At 41.0% G+C, this 22,316-nt stretch overlaps 1 protein-coding gene across 7 annotated transcripts in view; it reads left to right on the plus strand.

The window, feature by feature from the left end:
• Nucleotides 1–22,316, plus strand: part of TNIK (TRAF2 and NCK interacting kinase) — a 400,443-nt gene that overhangs the window by 89,067 nt on the left and 289,060 nt on the right. For all 7 annotated transcript variants that reach the window (XM_066347641.1, XM_066347637.1, XM_066347638.1 and 4 more), the window contains exon 2: nt 865–930. In XM_066347641.1, the coding sequence (XP_066203738.1) occupies nt 865–930 (66 nt within the window). The remainder of the gene's footprint in view (nt 1–864; nt 931–22,316) is intronic.

Consider the following 22,316-nt stretch of genomic DNA (forward strand, 5'->3'; position numbering starts at 1 on the left):
CTGGTCAGGCATGTTTGTGATTCATAAGTTAGCTTTTCAAGAAACAATTTCTGTCCAGCTAAGAAATCAGTAGAGGTCAGTATCAATTTCTGCTTCTGAGTTGAATTTTATAAGCATTTGATTTTTCTTTTCAACTTTTAGGGATAGAGATTCAGTAAGAATAGCTGCCATTATTGGACATTTGCTGATTATTCTTACATTTAGCTGACACTGAGGGTAGGCAGATATCTACTTGGTGGTAAAAAATTGCATAATTCTCCAATTTAGTTTGCATTTTAGTGCCTGCAGGTCCCCTTCAGGTACTGCAGGAGCTGGAGGCCGTCTGCGAAGGGTATTTTGCAGAAGTAGCATAGCACAAAGGGGACGTGAGTCCAAAGGAGAACATTGTAGGAGAGGCGCTTGTGTGGATTCTGTGGTGATTACCTAGTTAAGATGGCCCCACAATACGGGAGGACCCCTATCTTAACTGCCAGTGTTCCAACACGACAAGCAACTCAGAAATTTCAAAGGGAAAGATCTTAAAAATTAGACGTCGGGTCTCTTATTTTATCATGATGTATCTGCAAGTGTATTTCCATTTAACAGTGAGAAATAAAAGTTTTTGATTGTTTCAGTAAAAGTCATGTCTCCTTTTATCTGATTTAAATACACCTCAGCAAAATGGTAAAATAGTAACAAAATGGATTTTGACTAATTTCTTAGTTGCAACTGAATTAAAATGTAATAGTATCTAATATTAACACATGAGAGTCCCCAAAGCTTAAGTTGTTATTTATTTGTGTATTTCAAGTAAGTTTTTGCTTTTAATTAAGACCATGCCTGGAATATTGTTTACATTTTTATTGTTTGTTTATTTTCTTTCAGGACCCTGCCGGGATCTTTGAATTGGTGGAACTTGTTGGAAATGGAACATATGGACAAGTGTATAAGGTAAGTTCAGCTGAGCTTCCACGTGGCTTGTGTGTGACTTCAGTCCATACAGGCTGAATTGCACTGCTGTCTATTCCTGCTCATTACTCATAACAGATTTAAAATGAAATAATATACTGCTAATTGACTCTCCATCATTTTAAATATATGTATAGTCCTGTTGCCTCTATTGCATTCTGGGATTTGGGCCTTTCCCTTCATTATAAATTATAATGTTTATATCTGACACATCTGAATATTTGAAGTTCTTCAGGTGGTTCGTTTCCTTTACTTTAATCATTGCCAGACTGATTTTTAAAGGAGCATAGGATGCTATTTACTTAAAAAATTTAAGCTATTAAAGTATCACAGCTGGAAAAGTAGATTTATTATTGGCCTAAGGCATGAGTTAAATGAGTTTAGTGAACAGTCTTAGGAGAAAACTGGCTACCTCACAAAGCAAAGGCCTAATCCAGTAATGAGATTTTATTAAGATACAACATAATTAAAAGTTAAACTTGAGTTGAGATTGAGCTGAAGAAGAAGTCTTTCTTGCCCTTTTACTAATTTTTGCTTACAAATTCACCCCTAAAATGCTCCCCCAGTAAGTGATCTAAAAGATGGTTGTTTCAAACGTGGGTTGATTTCCTTTTCTGATTATCAAAAGGAAATGGAAATAAACTGTTTTTATCTAAAATTTGAATGAGTTATTGAAATAATTGCCTCTAAAACAAACCAACTGTTTCCTTATGATTATTTCTAGGGAAATATCCATCATATTCCTGAGTGGGAGTGATATGGGATGGCATTTCCATTACTAATTATCCCTTGTTTTATTTTAAAAAATTCCTTCTCTGAGACTTAAATTTCACTTAGTTGATTAAAATTACTGTAGAAGTCATTTGCATTGTAATATTTCCAGTTGTGCAGAATATAAAAAGTATACATGTATACATATGTAAACATATATGTGTGGGGGGCATAATCTTGAGAATCTGGTAGGTACCCTTTGGTGCTCACTCCAGGGGAAAATTTTTTCCTTACAAAAAACGATTATTTCTTAAAGTGTCAACCTCGTGCAATTGGACAGAATGTAGCCTACCCAAGATACTCACTTGACTTTGATCCTGTCTGACACAAGAAAGAAATGTGTCTTAGTAAATGTCTTTAAATACTTGTAATGAAGATAATTAGGTTGGAAGAGTGTATATTATTGCATTTTGAGAAATTGGATTGAACTTGTGAATTAAGGTGAGCCAATAAATTAAGCACTGGTTTAGGCAGAAAATTACTTCTGATTTGCTGTCTGCATGGAGGAGCAACTCTGAAGCATGGTGTTGGTTTCCCGGTACCATTTCTTAGAGCCAGTCCATTGTACTCTGCTTCCCACACATAGAATACACATTAGGGGATGATCCACAGCTCTGTCCACTAATCTCAGAGGTGAACTGTGCTCTCTTGCAAGAGAAGATAACAAAAGAGGTTCAATTAAGGATGAGAAGTTTGGAAACTCTGGAATTATCCTAATATCTTGCCCTTATAAACAAAGAGGAAATAAGTGGTAAGAGGTTTCAGATCTTTTTAGTGAAAAAAGGTTTTTACCAACCACATTGTTAACATTATTATTTAAAGGATGCCATTCTCTTTGGCACCTCTCAAGCTGAGGAGAGACTGCAGAGAATGGTCATGGTGAACCCAATGGACATTGGCACGGGAAACTCGGTCTCTTTGGTATTGTTTATAGGCATCATAGCTTTTCTGTGCATTAGTCAAGTGAGAATAGAGTTAGCCATGTTCTGGGGATTTACAATGACTTATCTAAAGAATTAAAAGTCCCTCCTCAGTTAAGGGTTCAGTTTTTAAAAACCCAGAAGATATTATGTGGCACTCGCTCATGAACAGACACCCGGGTTTCCTGAGCAACTTATCCAGTTCTGCTGCTACCTTGAGTTCTAAAGGATTAGAGCTTAATAAAGTAGAAGCATTTGAACTCAACTGTATGTGATCCTAAAGGAAAATAATTTAGGAAGTAATTGTTCACAATGTAGGTTATATTTAACATTTATGATATAGGTATTATTTCTTTTTCTTTTTTTTTTTTTCATTTTTCTGAAGCTGGAAACAGGGAGAGACAGTCAGACAGACTCCCGCATGCGCCCGACCGGGATCCACCCGGCACGCCCACCAGGGGTGGTGGTGCTCTGCCCCCCAGGGGGCGATGCTCTGCCCATCCTGGGCGTCGCCATATTGCGACCAGAGCCACTCTAGCGCCTGAGGCAGAGGCCACAGAGCCATGCCCAGCGCCCGGGCCATCTTTGCTCCAATGGAGCCTTGGCTGCGGGAGGGGAAGAGAGAGACAGAGAGGAAAGCGCGGCGGAGGGGTGGAGAAGCAAATGGGCGCTTCTCCTATGTGCCCTGGCCGGGAATCGAACCCGGGTCCTCCGCACGCTAGGCCGACGCTCTACCGCTGAGCCAACCGGCCAGGGCCTGATATAGGTATTATTTCTAAACTACTGCTGGCATATATAATAATTTATAGCCCTAGGAAAAAATTCCTGTACAAAAATTTCTGTGATAAATATTTTCTTTATTTCTTTACTTTAGGTATTAAACCTTTTATTTCAATTTTTTTAAATTGGCTTTTGGTGTTCCTGGATTTTATGTATAGAGGTATAAATTTTGAACTATTATATGGACATAGTCTTCAAGGCAAGACTCATTATGTGTTTCTTTTTATAAGCTTTTTTGAGAGTGTCATAGTTTTATTTACAAGTGGTATTTTAAAAACACTCGAATACAATAAACAAAAAATATATGTAGATATTAAGAGAATACTTCCTGAAGTATACCTGCTTATCAGCCACTTACATCTATCTGATTGTGGAAATGTAGATGTTTTATAGAAAGGTCATTCAGTAATGTTTAACTTTTCAAAGTTGCTTCTTGTCTGTCTTGGTCTGTCTGTTCTAAGAAGGCTAGATTTATTTATTTTTAGCATTTTGGTTCCAGGTAGTCTGGTGGCCACTTAGTATCTTTTTTTTTTTTTTTTTTTTTTTACTTTATCTGCAGGATAGAATACGTAATGATTCTTTATCAGGAGTTTTAATGAGGAAACCATCTTCCTGGGCCCATGGATCCCATTAAAAAACAAACCAACAAAAGGCCACACACCTGTTTGCTCAAGGTTTTGGCTGTGGCTGTTTATTGGGATGCTATCTATTGGGACCTTCTAGAATCCAGACATGTTTTTGCTAAAATAGAGTAATTATCTTAATAATTTGAAAAAAAATTGCTGTATTTATTGCTAAAACACCACTGAATAGTAGCTACAAATTTGAAGAATGAATATTAGTTTATCCCATTTCTTAATTTGCCCTTTTGAAATATATATTGATTATTACATAGATGGGGGCATATTTTAGCCCCGGGTGGTAATGTGAATAGAGAAGATGGTGGGTTTCTCAGTATTGCTCAAGTTTTTCTTCAAAATCCCTTACGGTTATAAAGGATGAAGTAAAGAGGCCATCTTGGCGATTATGGTGCTTGTGAGAGAGAGCACCTTTAGCATGTGTGTGTTCTCAAAGGGTTGCAAAGGTCTTTTTGTGTGTGGCAGAGACAGAGAGAGAGAGAGGGAGAGATAGGGACAGGCAGACAGAAAGGGAGAGAGATGAGAAACATCAATTTTTCTTTGTGGTTTCTTAGTTGTTCATTGATTGCTTTCTCATATGTGCCTTAACCGGGGGGGGGGGGGTGACCCCTTGCTCGAGCCAGCGACCTTTGGCTCAAGCTGGTGAGCTTTGATCAAAACAGATGAGCCTGCACTCAAGCTGGCGACCTTGGGGTCTCGAACCTGGGTTCTCCGCATCCCAGTCCGAAGTTCTATCCACTGCGCCACTGCCTGGTCAGGTGTGAAGGTCTTTATAGATCATCTAGTCCAATCATTACAATGCCACCTGTCTATTCAGCACATCCTTGATCACCTCCAGTCACATGGCACTCAATACCTCCCAGTTGATCCATTTTCCTGCAATTCTCATTGAATGTTCATTATCATATTGAACCAAAATTTTGGTTTCCTAAAATAGTTACTATAGCCTCAGAGCTATTTAAAAAATAAATTATATCTACTTCCACAAGAACAGAATCCTTCAGATATTTAAAGAAGACTTCTCCCTACTTCCCCTAAACTTATACTTGTGTCTCCAGCTCTCTAGGCAATATAACCTCAGTTGCTTAATTACTATAATTCTTCAAATGCCACAGATTTAAGACCCTTCATTATCCTGGCTTCTGTCATGAAACTATTCTAATACATTATTAAAAATAATGCTTTATACTTCTACATAGTTTATTATTTCATAAAACATTTTATATGTATTACCTGAATTTTTAAGGATTTCATGCAGACCTTGCTCTCACCTTGTCTTGATAGTTACAGTTCCCTCTGCCTAGAACATTTTCCCCCAACCCTCTTATGCATGGGTACTTCTCCTTCAGGTCTCAGCTTGAATGTTACCTCCTCAAGAAAACCACTTTTCATCCTTGTGTCTAGTACAGCCATTACCCCTCAGCCTCCCTTGCCCATGGACTTGATCACATCAACCTGTTTTATTATCTTCATGGCAGTGCCACTCACTGAAATTATCTTACTGAGTTGTTTATGCATATATAAAAACAATTTGAATGCATAAATAACAAGAAAAATAAGGGTAGGAACCTAGTCTGTCTAGCTATCTCTATATCTACGGTTTGGTATACAGTAGGTGTTGACCAGTGTGGGTCTCAGAATTGAACTCTATTTTCCTTGATAATTACTTTTATATAAATTTGCAGGGTTTTATTTTTCAGTATTTCACATAAAATATTATTCTTCTTATCTTAGAAATGCATATTTACACAAAAGTAATCAGCAAAATGCTCTGCTTGTTTTTTTGTGGTGGGAGATAGCTATAGATTTTACGTTAAATGAATTGTCAATAGTCTGTAGAATCAAGATCTGTGTGGAAGTTTACAAAATGAGGTAAATCAATTTTCTGGTATTCTGTCTTCTGGCAGAGCTTCTCAAACTTGAGTATACAAAACGAATATTTGGGAAATTATTTAAAATGAAGATTCCCAGGCCCAACCTCTGACATTTTGATTCAGTAGGTCTAGGAATCTGCACTTTAGTTAAATGAGTGGGTTTGTTCGAATGTTCAGGGCCCTGGGGCCACCCCTCCAGAAATTCTGCAATAATGAGTTTAGATTATTTTATTGCAAGGTCATTTGAATGAATACTCATTCTAACACTTTTTGTATAATCATTTACTTTAGGATATTCTTGATTCAAACTGATGTAAACTGAGAAAAGTAAAAAACGTAAATATCTTGACCGGAGATGTGATACTGACCAGTTTTGACATACTCCTTCAGAGATTTGACTTTTGGTCTTTTTATTTGATGTGCTGTGATTACAGTTTAAGTTTGTTCCGAATAATTGAACTGAAGTTCTGAGAAATTGCTATTGTCAAAACCAACTTGGTGTGGAGAAAAGAACTGATCCTGTTGTATTAGAGTTCTTCAAATCTGTATATTATGATATCTTAATTAACTCTCTGTTAAAGTAAGACAAAGCATTCTGATAGTAAGCTTATTAATGGTGTTAATATGGAGGTGATTCTGTGACGTACTTGGGATGCAATGCAACTTTTCTGTTGTAATGAATCATACTATTCACTTGTTTGTTACTGAGTATGGGAGAATGTTGTGTTTCTTAGGTAATAGTGACTAACAAGAATTTCCAATATAAAGAAGACATTATTTCCTATTTGTTTAGCACCAATGAAAAAAAACTCTGTGTTTTGTGTGGGAGGAATGCAGAGCCAACCAAAGTGGTTCCTACTCTACAGAAGAGTGTAATCAGATGATCTAATTAGTACTTTGAGTGCCTACTGTGTGTTGAATTTTTCCATATATATAGTCTTAGTTATTCCTTTTATCTAATAGAAGAGGAAACTAAAGTATTTATTAAAGCACATTGACATTCTCAGGCAGGGTTTCTCTATCTTAGCACACTTGACATTTTGGGTCAGATAGCCCCTTGTTGTGGGACTGTCCTGTGCATAGTGTGATGCTTGTCAGCGTCCCTGGCCTCCACCTCTGTCCTGTGCAGAGTGTGATGCTTGTCAGCGTCCCTGGCCTCCACCTCTGTCCTGTGCATAGTGTGATGCTTGTCAGCGTCCCTGGCCTCCACCTCTGAGATGCCAGTAGCACCCCAAAGTCACAACATTCGAAAATGTCTCCAAACATGGCCAAATGGCTCCTGTGGGGAGAGATTGCCCCCAATTGAGAACCACTTCTCTAAGGATAAGACAGAAGAGCAAAATTCTTAAAATTTATGTGCAGACAGACGCAGTGGGGAGTGTAGAATATGCTGTCCAGGCAAAGCGGGGACCTGGATTGACTGTGGGAGGGGGATTTGGAAAAAGCTTCCAGGCCTTGGCATTTTTATATCTTGTAGTGTCATTTAATATTTTCATAGGTGGAGAGGAGTGTAATTAAAAGGAGTCTGGGGCAGGGCTGAGCGAGATTCCCCACCTGGTTCTTCTTCATTCAACTTGTGTGAAGAGAGCCTGCTTCCTCTGAGTCTGGACTTTTCCCTCTGTTAGTAATAGTACGGCGGAGGTTGTTACGAAAACTGAAGTGTCATGTGTGTGGCAGCCCTCAGCCCAGTGCCTGGCACACAGTAAGCACTCAATCACCTTTTCTTCTTCCCTAACACATGTGCCAGTGGGAGCCTAGTTAGCAGGCCTTCCCATGGCCTTGCCTCTGTAGAAGGTTCTATGACCTGAAAGAGGCATTCAGGAGAGACAGAGTCAGAAACACGCTCACCTTTGTGTTTCACACTCTACCTTTGGGTTCTTGGTGTTTATGTAAGCTCAGAATCACTTTACTTATATACTAAATCCAGTGCTCAATACTTCTTATATGGCCTTTGATAATTTAATTACCATTTAGATACTACAGTTGATCTTTAGTGTTAAAAAAAATTCTCAATAATTCATAAAGAGAAAGTAGATTATTACAGGAAATAAGAATTGGTTGTAGCACTCTGGGACTTGAGTGGGGTGAGTGATTTTTAAATAATTATACATTTTACATATTTGGAGGGATAGTCAAGAGCAGGGGTCTCCAAACTTTTTACACAGGGGGCCAGTTCACTGTCCCTCAGACCATTGGAGGGCTGCCAAATACAGTGGTCCTCTCACTGACCACCAATGAAAGAGGTGCCCCTTCCAGAAGTGCAGTGGGGGCTGGATAAATGGCCTCAGGGGGCCGCATTGCGGCCCGCGGGCCATAGTTTGGGGATGCCTGCAAGAGTATTGACTCTTAAGGCAGTACAAGTTGTAAGCAGAGAGCCTTTCTTGTGAGATCTGGAAAGAGGGTGGCATAGAAAGGGTCTTAATTAAGAGGTGAGGACCTGTGTTTACGGTTTTGGTTCTACCTCCAACTCGCTGTAGCTTCGAGCTGGTCATATAGCCACTTAGAGCTTCAGTTCTTATCTGTAAAATGAGAATAAAAATGCCCTTTTTGATATATATCCCACCAGGTTACACTGAGGTTGAAATGAATTAAGGACTCTGAAAGTGTACACTTCAGGTTTGATTATTGCTATTGTCATTCATTACAAGACAGGTGGCAGAGTCCTGTATGGCAGGGACTGATGAAGTCTTTTCTCGCACTGTCCCTTCTCTTCTTCATCCCTACGCTCATGCTGTGTTACCATTAAATGATTTCCCCTCGGAGTAGCCTGGCCCAGCTACAGATTCATTCTGTACCCCTTCTATTTCCTGTTTTTCATTCTTCAGGCAGACAAGAGTCTCACTGGGTTGAGTGGAGATGTCTCTGGCTTTGCTTTTGCCTGAGCTTTGCCTCATTGATATTTTGTTAGCTGGTTAGTCACCTTTCCCAAAGTATGTTCAGTGGAACCCCAAGGTCAGCTTTGTGCAAAAATAATAGAGTGACTAAAGAAGTTTAATAGTACTACTAACATCCCTTCCTCTTGAACGTTAGCACATTATTAGCATTTGTCTTATTTTGTTTTGTGCAGTATTTACCCAATTTATTTAGCTGTGGACTCTTCCCTTTCTTCTTCCTACCCAAATAACCCCTACTACTGCCTCTTGGAAGTATTTCATAGAGCACAGACAACATGGATGGCTCCTGTCCCTGTGCCGTAGCTGAATGTGCGTCCCCGTTGCTGCAGCCTCCGTAGCGTCCTGTGCCTTTGGATGAGGGATGGAAGCATGTGACACATGGCTGTATGCGGGCTTCCTGTTCACTTACAACCAGGCTCTTGGGCCAGGTCTTATATGTTGATTGCCTTAAAAAAGAATTTTTATACTGTTTATAGTAACACATTTCATCTATTAAAATAAATTAGTGGTACAGCCAAGGATACTAGTTTCATTCAATTAAAAACACTTTTTTTGTAACTGCTAAAATACCCAAGCACTATTTTTCTAGGAGGGCAGATACTATGGTTTTTAACATCAAAAATTAAAAAAAATGTCTCTGAGATGCTATAGCACATGCAAAGCATTGTTCTTAGTCATAGCTTTATTTGACTATAGTGAAGACTTTAAGATTATGTAGTTATTAATATTTAGACTGAGTGTATAATTGTAGCTGACCAGAATTATATGTAACAGTTTACTGCTGTTCCTCAATAAGTAGGAGATTATTTGCCCTTAAAATGTGTGGGCTCGATGAGCTTCATCCTCAGAGATCTCGGTGTTCTTTACATCTAATGTGGCCCGAGACCATGTCACCTCAGGCTACGATCTGTTGGTTGTAATGAATTAATTAGATGGTTGACATGTGAGTCCCAAGGGAAGACCATCATGAGCTCTGTGCCGTGTGCCATACGGAAGTGGCGCTTTCTCTGCCTGGTGGTGAGTCTGCTGGAGTTGTTACCAAAACTTGCCCCCAGGAACTAGGTAGGATTCTTGCTGCTACTAATGGTTCTCAGCCCTCTGTTTATGGAAATCATGTGGATAGCTTTAAAAACTGTACATATCTGGACCCTTCTGTAAAATTTTGGTCTTAGCTGGTCTGGTGGAAAACTGGGTCAAGTTGTTTCCAACTCTTCCTGATGCTTCAAAAGGTGCGACCAGAATTGTGAGTCACTGGGCTACGGAATTGCCTCTCAGGTTGTGTGAGAGCTCTTTTGGTGTTTTAGCCTTTACAGAAGAGTTTCTACAGCTCTTCTCTCTATCCTGGTTTTTTTTTAACCTTATTTACTCATTTATTCATATTTAACCTTTATAATTAGCATCTATTATGGGCTTAGCATGTGGGTGCCCACCTTTCATCTGAAGTGTTCGGATTGCTTTAGTTTAAAATACCTTCATTCCATTTCAAATCAGTGAATTGCCAAATCACCTGATGCGTAACACCCTAGTGACTTGTGGTCTTTAGATCTCATAACACCCTTAATGACTTGGTAATTATAAGGCCATCTCAAGTAATTAAACAATCAATAGTTACTGTAAAATTGTCATTATTTGGAGGCTGTTTGTAACCTGTAAAATGAAATTTGTGAAGGTTACAGGCACAGACTTCAGGGCTATCTACAGTTTTAGCTGCTCTGTAATGGGAGATATTTGAGATCCTTTAAAAAGAATAACCCACTAATTGAGGCCCTGAGATTGAATTTCTTTTATCTTTGGTTTAACCTGAAATGTGGTTTTATTAAATCCACTTGGATATCTTGTATGTGCCAAAATAAATATCTGCTGTTGGACAAGGATCTACATAGCCTATTAAATAGGAGCCTTACTTGATGATGAGGGTCTGGAAAGGGGTCCTGAGCATTGCCAGGGCCTCTGAACAGGGTAGAGTGCATCTTCTGCACAGTGCATGACCTTGGGCACTGCTTCTGACCTTGGTCCTCTTGCATACTTTCCAAGGCAATGCACAGAGCTTCTGCGTCTCTTTGTTCCCATCTATAACAAAGGAAGAAGAGGGTAGCAGCTGGCTCTCTGAGAACTCTTAAAAAATGCAAAATAGCTACCATAATAATAGCGATAATAATAACAGTATCATCTTTCTAGGCTGCAGGAAAGAGTTATAAATTATGGGAAAAGCTCAGTCTCCTTTAGGGGGAAGTTGCTCTATTATTTTAGAAAACATGCCCATAATTACATTATGGAGCCTAGCCTGCTGGGACCCATGGACTTTGGCAGCCACGGTCAGGTTCCACTTGATGCTTTTCTTTAGAGTGTTTATTGAGAAGTTCAGTTTGGTCTTTGCATCAGTTTGAGGCTCATAGCTGTCTATATAGAAATCTTAACTGCTTTTCAGTTCCTGTGCCTTTTCTCTCTCTAATTGTGGTAAAATATGCATACTATAAAATACTGTTCAGAGGCATTAAGCACATTTACCTTGTCGTGCAGCTGTCACCATCATTCATCGCCAGAACTTGTTCATTTTCCCAAACGGAAACTCTGTACCCATTAAACAATAATTCCTCATTCCCTCCTCCCTATCCTCCCACCAGTCCCTGGTCTTTCTTTTACAAAATATTTCCAGTAAGCTTAATTGTAGAAGTTAGTAGTAGTTATGGTAGTAGTTATGGTAGTAGTTATGGTAGTAATTGTAGTAGTTATGGTTTTCTGGATCATTTCTTGCAACACTGGCTCTCCAGCACATCTGGAGTAGTCCTGCACATCTATCGGTCCATGTGTTGGCATTCCTTAGGGTGACTCACCCACAGCCCACTTTCTCCTCTAGGTGGCTGACCCAGCACCTGCCTGGCTGCATCTTGTTCTAAGAAGTTGCAACTAGCTGAAGCCCTTGATTTTTCTGTCTTGTTGATATCTAAATAAAACGATCCTTTTCAGGTAGAGTACAAGTAGAGTCGATAGAAAATGTACAAGCATTTTTCATAAATTCTGTTAAAATTTTCTGTGATTATTTTTTTTTTTACAGTTTTATAAATGAGATTCTCCTTTGCCTTTAATGAATTAACTCTTTTCTTTTATAGCAAGATTTCTTTCCCCCTAGGAAGTGTCAATATTTCATACCACGGCAGAATGTTCTAGATGAAGGATAGTTGGGATCTCCCTCATGTAGCCATCCCTTTGCCAGTGTACCACTCTGCTGATACGCCCTACACCACTCAGATCCCCAGGCTATCCCCACACTTAGGTTCTAAGACATCCCCTCCTCCAGTCTTGTCTTTGTCCCATCCTGACTCTCCTTGGCCTCAGGGCACCGCGTTGCTCAGCACTGGTGCACACGGCACACAGCTTCCGTTTATTCATGGGACTTGCCCTAGATCCTTAGCACTGGGCCCAGGCGGCAGCCCCTCCGCCTACCTTGGAATACATGCTGACCACTTCTCGTTGCACTGGCCTCACTGTGTTGTAATGTTCTGTGTGGCTGTTTCCACTCCAAACTCAGTGCTCCTTGCAGTCCGGAACAGAATTAGATAAAGAAAAATATTTTTTCTTCTTTCTGAACTGGTTTCATGGATATGACGCTAAAACTGTCCCTGGGGCTAAGCACCAAGGGCCACAGCTCTGAACTTACAGAGGCTCTGCTGCACACTTTGGGGACAGAGATGGGCTTTCTCAGGTCCCCCTTCTCTGCCATGTCTTCAGGACTGTGCAGTTAAACATTGGTATTGATGATTATAACAGCTTTTATAGAACCCTTATATTCATTATTTTATTTGACCGTCAAAGAACCCCACAAATGATATAAAAGAGGTATGAGTATCTTTGTTTTAAAGATGAAGTACTTGAGGGCTCAGAGTTTATAAATGACTTTCCTGAGGTCACCACATAGGTGATAGAGCCTGACTCATGGTCAGGCAGCCTAAATTCTTTTAGCTCTCCTCAGAAGTTTCCCAGGAGGTAGTTTCAGGGGAAAACAACTCCTTAAATATCTGGCAGGGGTTGGTTTTGCCCTACTCTTGCATTGCATGTTTAGAATTCATTTTTTTTTTTTTTTTTTTTTTTTATAATTTTTATTTATTTATTTATTCATTTTAGAGGGGGGGAGAGAGAGAGAAAGAGAGAGAGAGAGAAGGGGGAGGAGCAGGAAGCATCAACTCCCATATGTGCCTTGACCAGGCAAGCCAGGGTTTTGAACCGGCAACCTCAGTGTTTCCAGGTTGACGCCTTATCCACTGCACCACCACAGGTCAGGCTTAGAATTCATTTTAAGTAGATCCCTCATAAGTCTGCATTTATAATATAAAGCAGTGATAACACAATTTGTTTCAATATATAGTTCTTCTAATCTTTAAATAAAAAATACTGAAGGATGACTGGTGGCTAAGCAATACGGGGAGGCAGTCAGACAGACTCCCGCATGCACCAACCTAGATCCACCTGGCACGCCCACCAGGGGGCGATGCTCTGCCCATCTGGGGTGTCGCTCTGTTGCGACCAGAGCCACTCTAGCGCCTGGGGCAGAGGCCACGGAGCCATCCCCAGCATCCGGGCCATCTTTTGCTCCAATGGAGCCTCAGCTGCGGGAGGGGAAGAGAGAGACAAGAGAGGAAGGAGAGGGGGAGGGGTGGAGAAGCAGATGGGCGCCTCTCCTGTGTGCCCTGGCCGGGAATCGAACCTGGGACTTCTGCACGCCAGGCCGACGCTCTACCACTGAGCCAACCTGCCAGGGCGAGATGCTATTTTTTTACATAACAAAGGAAATTGCTCTTTTCCCAGAGAGATAAGAAAGGTATACTTTCCCATCTATGCCAAAGAAACTGGCATGACTTTGGCTAGTTACATTTTACAATATGAAATGCTGCTGTGCTGATCATTTAGGAAGTTGGTTGCATCTTTTCTCATGATTTGTTTTTGGTGGGAAAGTGGAGGGACTAGCATATTTCTATTCAAAATCAGTTCCAATAGCTGAGTGCCTAAGTACCCTCTCCCCCCAGACTCTGCAGTCAAACTGGAGGTTGATAAATATTTTTGTGGAATCGAATTGATTTCTTTTCTCAGCTGTACTTTTGTGAGCAAATGGTTGAATCTTACTGCTCTGGAGACCATGCAAATATTTGCCAGGTTCTTAATCCATACTTTATTCTGAGCAGAGGGAAGGACAGTTACCTGTAACCTGGTGTGACATTGTGGCAAATTGCTTACTCTTTGCTTTTATATTTCCCCCTCTACAGGGAAGTAGTTTTGCATGTTGTTCGGAGAGGGGGGTCAGGAGGGACGATGAAACAGAGGATTAAAGAGAAGAATTTCTTGATAATGAAATTGAGAGTGACCTGGCTATAGTATCACAATATAAACTATTTATTGGATAATTTATCATGAATGCAAGTTGGGAATGCCTGTGTCAGACTCTCCATTTCTGTTTCTGTTAAGAGCCATGGCATTCAGATTTTTTCCTATAGATTTTAGGTTTCTAGCACCCATGACCCAGGAACACAATAATGCCTCTAATGGCTATTATCAGCTGCTTCACTGACAAGATTTACTGCATTTATCTCATGTGTCAAAGCGGTGAAAACCCAGGACAATGTCCTCTTCTTTGGATGGTGGCAGGGGAGATTGTGTATTTTTTTTAAAAGGAGTTTCATATTAAACAAATTCTGTTTCCCCTCACTGCTAACCCTTCCCATGATTTCAGTAGAAGAGGAATGTTCTGCTACCTAAATGGTTAGTACATTTTGTCCTGTCATTCTGTACCTACTTATGCACTTTGAGACATACTTCAAAGCTTTCAAAGCCTTTCATTCCCTGAAGAAACCTATCCCAGAAGCTAATCACCAGAACCCCTTTCCGCCCCGTATGGGTATCCCCCTTTGTGAGGGAAGGAGGAGGTGCCCAGCACCCAGCCCTCAGGTGACCCCAGCATTAGTGGTCTACAGCAAGATGGTGACACGGGGTGGCATGAACAGTGATTAATGAGGAGCCCCCCTGCTTTCTTCCCTGGGCCTCCACTTTATCTGTTGCTCAGGACAAGACTTGCTTGAACAAGACTGATGCCCACCATTAATCATCTGAGTAAATATGTTATACATCCAAGGCGTGGCTGAACAACTGGTATTGATAAGGGATGTAGGGAAACACAGAATAGAAAAAAAATAAAAAGCCTGCCCTCAAAACAACCACCTCCAAAACAAAAAGCTCTTTATTTGAATATTGTTTGTCAGACCAACAGCATAGGAGATTTATGAATACCTGGGGAGGTTGATGAGGAACCTCCCGGTCAGATGTGTCTTTGAAATTTGGCCTAATTACTATGCATCATGATGTTTTTTTCTTATTCAAATTTATATATTTGGCAATTCCTAAAAGTCAGATAGGCACTTGATAGTGTTTTCCCTCACAGCAGCCTCAGCACTTATAACACACCTGCTCCGCATTCTGTCATCCGCCCTGTCACTGTTGAAGAGACTCCTTATTCCGCCCATCAGCCTCTGTCTGGGAGCATGTTTGCATTCTCAAGTCTGTGGTCATTACGTTGTAATTCTAAGGGTCAAACCAGGAGATTAATTGGGATTATGATGCACATTTGCTGACTAAACCCATGGACATCCGGAAAGTTCAATGTCTTATTACTCAGGGTCTTGCTTATCAACAAGGGAGTGACACATCACACAACTGGGCCTATAGTTTTGCACCCATAAAGGTCTGCTCAAAACCTTCAGATCTCAAGTTCCTTGTGAAAGCCGAGAGGTTTTCTTTCCTCAGTGGACACAGCCCAGGAAACTGACCGGCCCACATGCTGTGAGTTTGTGGCAATGTGATGTCAACTGAATTCTCTGTGGCTGGTGTCTGCTTCCAAAATAAATATAAAGGAGAAAATCCTCTTTGTACAGTTAGTGTTTTGAGTTAGAGTAGAAGCAATTAACTTCCTAATGCTGAATATTAGTGTTTGTTAAAGTAGATATCGAAATGTATATGTATTCATGTAGTGTTGGTGCTGAGTTCTGTGCTTTATTGGAATCAGATTTTTCTCTAAGAAGAGGTAACAGGTGAAGGACAGTCCTTTTCCTGGTGGCACATTGCCACCCTAAAATAGGAAAGGGGCCTGAAATGCTGTTCGTATTAAAATAATGGCACTTTATGTTAACATAGTTTTTTGAGGGTGGAAGATTATTTAAAAAAAATTCTCCAGGATAAAAATACTGAAGAATAACAAGTAGTCAACTTTGCTCAGATGAAGGACTGGGCAGCCCAATGAAACTCCCAAAGGCTAAGAACTGACTTAGAGGCAAAATGTGGCCATGTTGCCTGACCTGTGGTGGCGCAGTGGATAAAGTGTCGACCTGGAATGCTGAGGTTGCCGGTTCGAAACCCTGGGCTTGCCTGGTCAAGGTACATATGGGAGTTGATGCTTCCTGCTCCTCCCCCTTCTCTCTTTCTGTCTCTCTGTCTTCTCTCTCTCTCTCTCCTTTCTAAAATGAATAAATGAAATAAAATAAAAATTAAAAAAAAAATGTGGCCATGTTGCCTTGGGCCATGGAAGGTCACATTGAAAAAGAGTGTTACTATGTCTCTAGACTTGAACCTTAGAAGTTAAGATATATTCAAACTCTTGGTGATTTGTTAAAGAGCAATCTCTTTATATATTTTGCCCTGGGTCCTGGTGCTCAGGAGTTTCATAGAGTTAATGTGTGCTTTGAGTGGCAGTTCTTGACTTTTCATGTAGTCCATGTGCTGTTAAAGCTCAAAGCCTGACCTTGTTCTACTAACCATAGAAGCAGTATGTAAACATATATGTAGTGTTTTTATATAGTACTTTTGCCCATTATGTGAAAGGCTCTTCACAACAACATCATGAAGTAGGTACTTACCACTTATTGTCCCTGCTGTGCAGATGAAGAGTCCGAACATTAAACAAGAGGACTTGCCTAGGTCACACAGATGCTCAGTTGGCGTGACCTCAAGCTGAACCCACCTATCACCTTTTGACACCAAAGACTTAAGCAGATATAATTCATGGAAGAATAAAAACATGGTGAGGCTGACTGCTCAACCCAGGTGTTTAGTGATCTAACCTTTTCTTTAAAAATTTGTGGTTTAACTCAGAACTGCTGTTTCTAGTTCTTAGGATCTCTCTTAAAGTGGAGTCACACCAGCAAGCCTTTTTGTCTTCAGCGTTTTTTACATGCTTTTGTTCTCTCTGGCCATTTAAAAAGGAAAAAAGTTATCCTGCTGCTCACAAGTGTCCTGGCAATTCTGCCAATACAGGGTGTTGAAATAAATGTTCTTTAAAATATCCCACAGGTGACTTAAAGGTAGAAACCTAGCCAAAATATGTTGCTATTCTAAAAGATTCTTTGGCTTGGGTCAGTCAAGTAAGCTTGATACCACTTCTGCATTTCTGAGTACATTAAAACCTTATTAATTTTCACAGAGGAGACCTGGGTTGAACTTGACCTTTTAAAGTGTGTTAGAAGAAAGAATTTATCAAGTGCTTTAAGAGTATAAACAGAAGTTTAAGAAGTTTGTGGAAAACCTCTGTCCTTAAGTACCCTCAAGTATCTTAAAGCGACTGCTCATTTATAACTATTGATGTGCTAATCACGATTTGTTCTTCAATATTAAAGCATTTCCTCCTTGGAATTCGTACCACATGTACTTGGTTGGTAAACTATACTGTAAAATAGTTTCTTATTTACATAGTTGTGCCAATTCATGCATCCAGAGTAGTCTGAGTTAGAGAAGCTTGCTGAGTATTAAACACATTTATGTCAAGGATACACCCTTTTGGAGAATTTTAAATCGTTAGTTACTTAGTTTTTGGATGAATGGACACAGGAGAGCATGTGGCTAAGTGACAGAGGGATACATTTAACTTTATGTATGGAATATTGGCCTCCCCCCTACTTGGAGTGAAATAACCTTGTGGAGTCCAAAGGCTTAAAAGGTAGCTAGATATTTCCAAGGATCGTCTAGAGCAGGGGTTTCAAACTCAACTCAGCATGTGGGCCGCAGAGCAAGATCACAGCCCTTTGGCGGGCCGCACTAGGTCTACAAAAGGCAACTGTTATGCAACACTTTTCTCACTGCAGTTGAAAACAAAAAAAAAATCAGTACAACAAGCACAATCGTACATGCAGTTTACTCAGTGTCACAAAACGACCAGAAACTGTAGTTTGCATCACAACTGCTGTTAACTAAGCTAATATCTAGCTAGGATGCTAGAGAAATGAAAAATACAAGTAGGCCCCTAGGCTTACTTAATTTTATCCAAAATATTTTGAACTTCGTGGATTAGTCTGCGGGCCGCACAAAATTGTTCGGCGGGCCGCATGCGGCCCACGGGCCGCAAGTTTGAGACCCCTGGTCTAGAGAGTTTTTAATGCCACATGAAGATAATGGAAAATTTTATAGATTCGAACTCAGATGAACCTTTCAAAAATTCAGATTCATAGGTTTTCTTTCTTGTTTTCTGCCTTTGTCTAGTAACTAGTCCCTTGTTCGAGGGGCAGCCTGCAGTTCAGCAGTGTGGTCAGCATCACCTGAGAGGTCATTAGAATGCAGAATCTCAGGCCATGCCAGACCTACTGAGTCCGAATCTGCTTTTCAGCGGGGTCCTCATCTGATTTATGTGCACATTTAAATTTGGGAAGCACGAGAAGAGGGCATGTTGTTGGCCTGAGAGCTAGAGATCACTTGATTTGGTGAAATGCCTTTCCTAGATGAAGAGAAGGCATACATTCAGGTTTAAAATGGGGCTGGGTGCCCGAATGGGCCATTCAACCTCTGTACCTGGAAAGTGAGGGGCCCAGGGCCAAGCCTTGCCCGGGAGTGCTGGCTGGCTTGTCACACCCACAGAGATAAACCACACACTTGGAAAAGGGAAGAGGAGAAAGCAGATCTTTGCTCTGGTGCTAACCAGGAGGCATGTTGGAGTCTTAGAGTATGTGGAAAAAGGACACACAGATTTGAGACATTTGGCAGCTGCTTAACTATGCACGAAAAGTTTTCCTCAAAACTTTTATAAATTTAGTGATAATCCTAAAACTATTTCCTTTAAGATATTGCCCAACCTTCTCTGATGCTGTGATATTTTATAATAAAATGAAGAAAAGGACATGAAAATAAATAAATGTTCTTCTCAAAATGAAAATTTTGGAAAGATTTCATTTTCATTCCCAAAAGGCCTAATGGAAACAGGAGCAGCCTGATACACAGTGCCTTCCCTTTGCCAGTGCTTCCTGGGGGTGATCGGAGTCCCGTGCCGGTGCTTCCTGGGGGTGATCGGAGTCCCGTGCCGGTGCTTCCTGGGGGTGATCGGGGTCCCGTGCCGGTGCTTCCTGGGGGTGATCGGGGTCCCGTGCCGGTGCTTCCTGGGGGTGATCGGGGTCCCGTGCCGGTGCTTCCTGGGGGTGATCGGGGTCCCGTGCCAGTGCTTCCTGGGGGTGATCGGGGTCCCGTGCCGGTGCTTCCTGGGGGTGATCGGGGTCCCGTGCCGGTGCTTCCTGGGGGTGATCGGGGTCCCGTGCCGGTGCTTCCTGGGGGTGATCGGGGTCCCGTGCCGGTGCTTCCTGGGGGTGATCGGGGTCCCGTGCCGGTGCTTCCTGGGGGTGATCGGGGTCCCGTGCCGGTGCTTCCTGGGGGTGATCGGGGTCCCGTGCCGGTGCTTCCTGGGGGTGATCGGGGTCCCGTGCCGGTGCTTCCTGGGGGTGATCGGGGTCCCGTGCCGGTGCTTCCTGGGGGTGATCGGGGTCCCGTGCCGGTGCTTCCTGGGGGTGATCGGGGTCCCGTGCCGGTGCTTCCTGGGGGTGATCGGGGTCCCGTGCTAGTGCTTCCTGGGGGTGATCGGGGTCCCGTGCCGGTGCTTCCTGGGGGTGATCGGGGTCCCGTGCCGGTGCTTCCTGGGGGTGATCGGAGTCTCTAAGATGGCCTTGTTTCAAGGGGCGAGAGATTTGTCCAGTGTTTTACAGCAACTGGACAGAAGATTAGAATTACTAACACAGCCTGACCTGTGGTGGCGCAGTGGGTAAAGCGTCGACCTGGAAATGCTGAGGTCGCCGGTTCGAAACCCTGGGCTTGCCTGGTCAAGGCACATATGGGAGTTGATGCTTCCTGCTCCTCCCCTTCTCTCTCTCCTCTCTCTCTCTCTCTGTCTCTCTCTCTCCTCTCTAAAATGAATAAATAAAATAAAATTAAAAAAAAGAATTACTAACACACTTAATACATACTCCTACTTCTATGTCTGCGAGCATTCATATACACACATGTACATGCCAGAACTCTTCCTGTGACTTTTGGGAATAGCAAATGAGACAATGTGCATAAAGGCTATACGGGATATTATACAGGTGCCCAGTAGTGTTAGTTATTATTATTGGAAGCAACAGAGTGGTTAAGAGCATAGAATTTGGCATTAGATCCCTTGGGTCCAGAATCTTGGCTCTGGCACTTAGTAGCTGTTTGACCTAAGGTTAATTGCTTACCTTCTCTGTACCTTGGTTTCCTCTGCTTAAAAAAAAAAAAAAGGAATCATAATAGTACCTACCTCATAAGGATTAAATGGGATTATGCATGAAATGCATTTAGAGAAGTTTAAAGAATGAATGAGTACTCAAAAAAAATATTAGCTTATTTTTACATATGCAGTACACTTCTAGCTGGAATGTGGTTAAAGGATTAAGTTTCTGTTAATATATATATGTTAAAGCAACAGAACTATAAGATTTGTGGGTGGAAATCTTTCACTTCATCTTGCTTATTTAATTGTAATAACTAATTTTTCTCATCCTAACTGAATTTCAACAAGGAGTAAAATTAACCTAAAAGAATATTTGAGTGAGGCATTATCAGATGCATTCCTCTAATCTCTTCAGAGGTGCTGAGGAATTTTTTCATTCTGCATGTTAAGATTAGTTGTAATGTAGCTCCAGAAAACACCTTAGAATCCTGGATTAAACAACCCAGTTCTTAATCCAGATTCAGACTAAAAAATATGTGTTGACTGCCAGCTTTGTTCCAGGCACTTTTCTAGTACAGGGTTTAAGGGCATGAGTTTGGGGCTAAGAAGACCCGACTTCAAACCCTGCTTCTGCTTATCATTAGCTGCAATATTCTGTGCGAACACTAGTTAAGGATGACAGGATAGCTGATAACTGAGAGATGAATGAGAATCTTATTTACCCTCCTCAAAAGTGTTAGCATTAACGTTGTGTTCTCTGTCTCACTTGTGGTTCTTCTACACATTCATGAGAAATACGTAGAATAGTTTTGTTTGGGCAGCCCTTCTTCTAGCAACCTGGGAAGTTTCACTGGCCATTAAAGACAGTACAAAGTCATCTTTGGCAGTAGATAATTCTTTCTCTCTGTGTTAACAACTCTAAAATATACAAAGGAAAATAAAAATGAAAAAAGAAGCCCTGGAATTCTACGTTTGGAAGATCCTAGATGCCACTGACTACCTTTGATTCAACAATGAATCTGCTCTAGGGAACTAAAGCGTGCAAGAAAGGACTGAGCTCAAGTATTAATGGGCAAATCCCCTCTCCACGTCCAAAACATGGCTGCCGTGGAACAGATTACTGTAATGTGGGACATAGTAGGCCTGAAAACTATTCTAGTTTAACATCATCCTGTCTGGACAGGACCCTCGGCAGACATTTTGAAGAAAATGTGTCAGGTTTGTGTAAAGCAAGGGTAAATAGTCTAATTGTATGACACTGCCTCTTGGGAATCAGTAGCTGGCTTCCTCCAAGTCCTTAGAGTTATTATTTTATGTCCGGGGCCATCTGACCTTTGTGAAATTATCCCAGCTGTAGGACTGGTCTAGCTGATCTTATTTTTATATGAATGTCTTATTCTTGTGTGAGATCTTTATTAATTCTTTGCCACTGCCCATACAGTGTAAGGGTTCTGTAGGATCATTTCATGTGCTAGTAAGAAAAGGGAGATGCTTTGTTCCAACCAACAAATGTTTCTTGTTCTCTTAACAGTGTGACCCCTCGTTCTTGAAAAACATTATGATATATGATTGAAAATGGAATCAAGCAATTAGACCAGTATCCAAAAATTCTTATTTTCCTATTATATCAGTGGTACAAATTCTGGCAAAATTTTACTTTCTTTTTTGAGAGATGAAGGTACCTGATGATCTATATGGGACCCTTTTTTGGATGTCCTTGCTGAACCTAGTACTTCCCAAGTTTCAGTTCTTTGTATACCAACCTCATGGTTTTTTTCCTGCCTAATTTTTCTAGTACCTCATGTATTTCTACTTACTATTTTTCATAAAACTATTTACTTAATGAAATTTTTCAGAAAGGAAGCTTTATTGCTCCTGTAAATGGAAAACCTATTATTTTCAACTACACTTTAAAATATAATACATACTTTGCAAATTAAAAATGTTTGTTATAGTTGCACCAAAGCACAGTGACCACCATACTTTAAGAAATCGCAATGCCATCTGTG

This window comes from Saccopteryx leptura, chromosome 8, assembly GCF_036850995.1.
Source record: "Saccopteryx leptura isolate mSacLep1 chromosome 8, mSacLep1_pri_phased_curated, whole genome shotgun sequence".
NCBI lineage: Eukaryota > Metazoa > Chordata > Mammalia > Chiroptera > Emballonuridae > Saccopteryx > Saccopteryx leptura.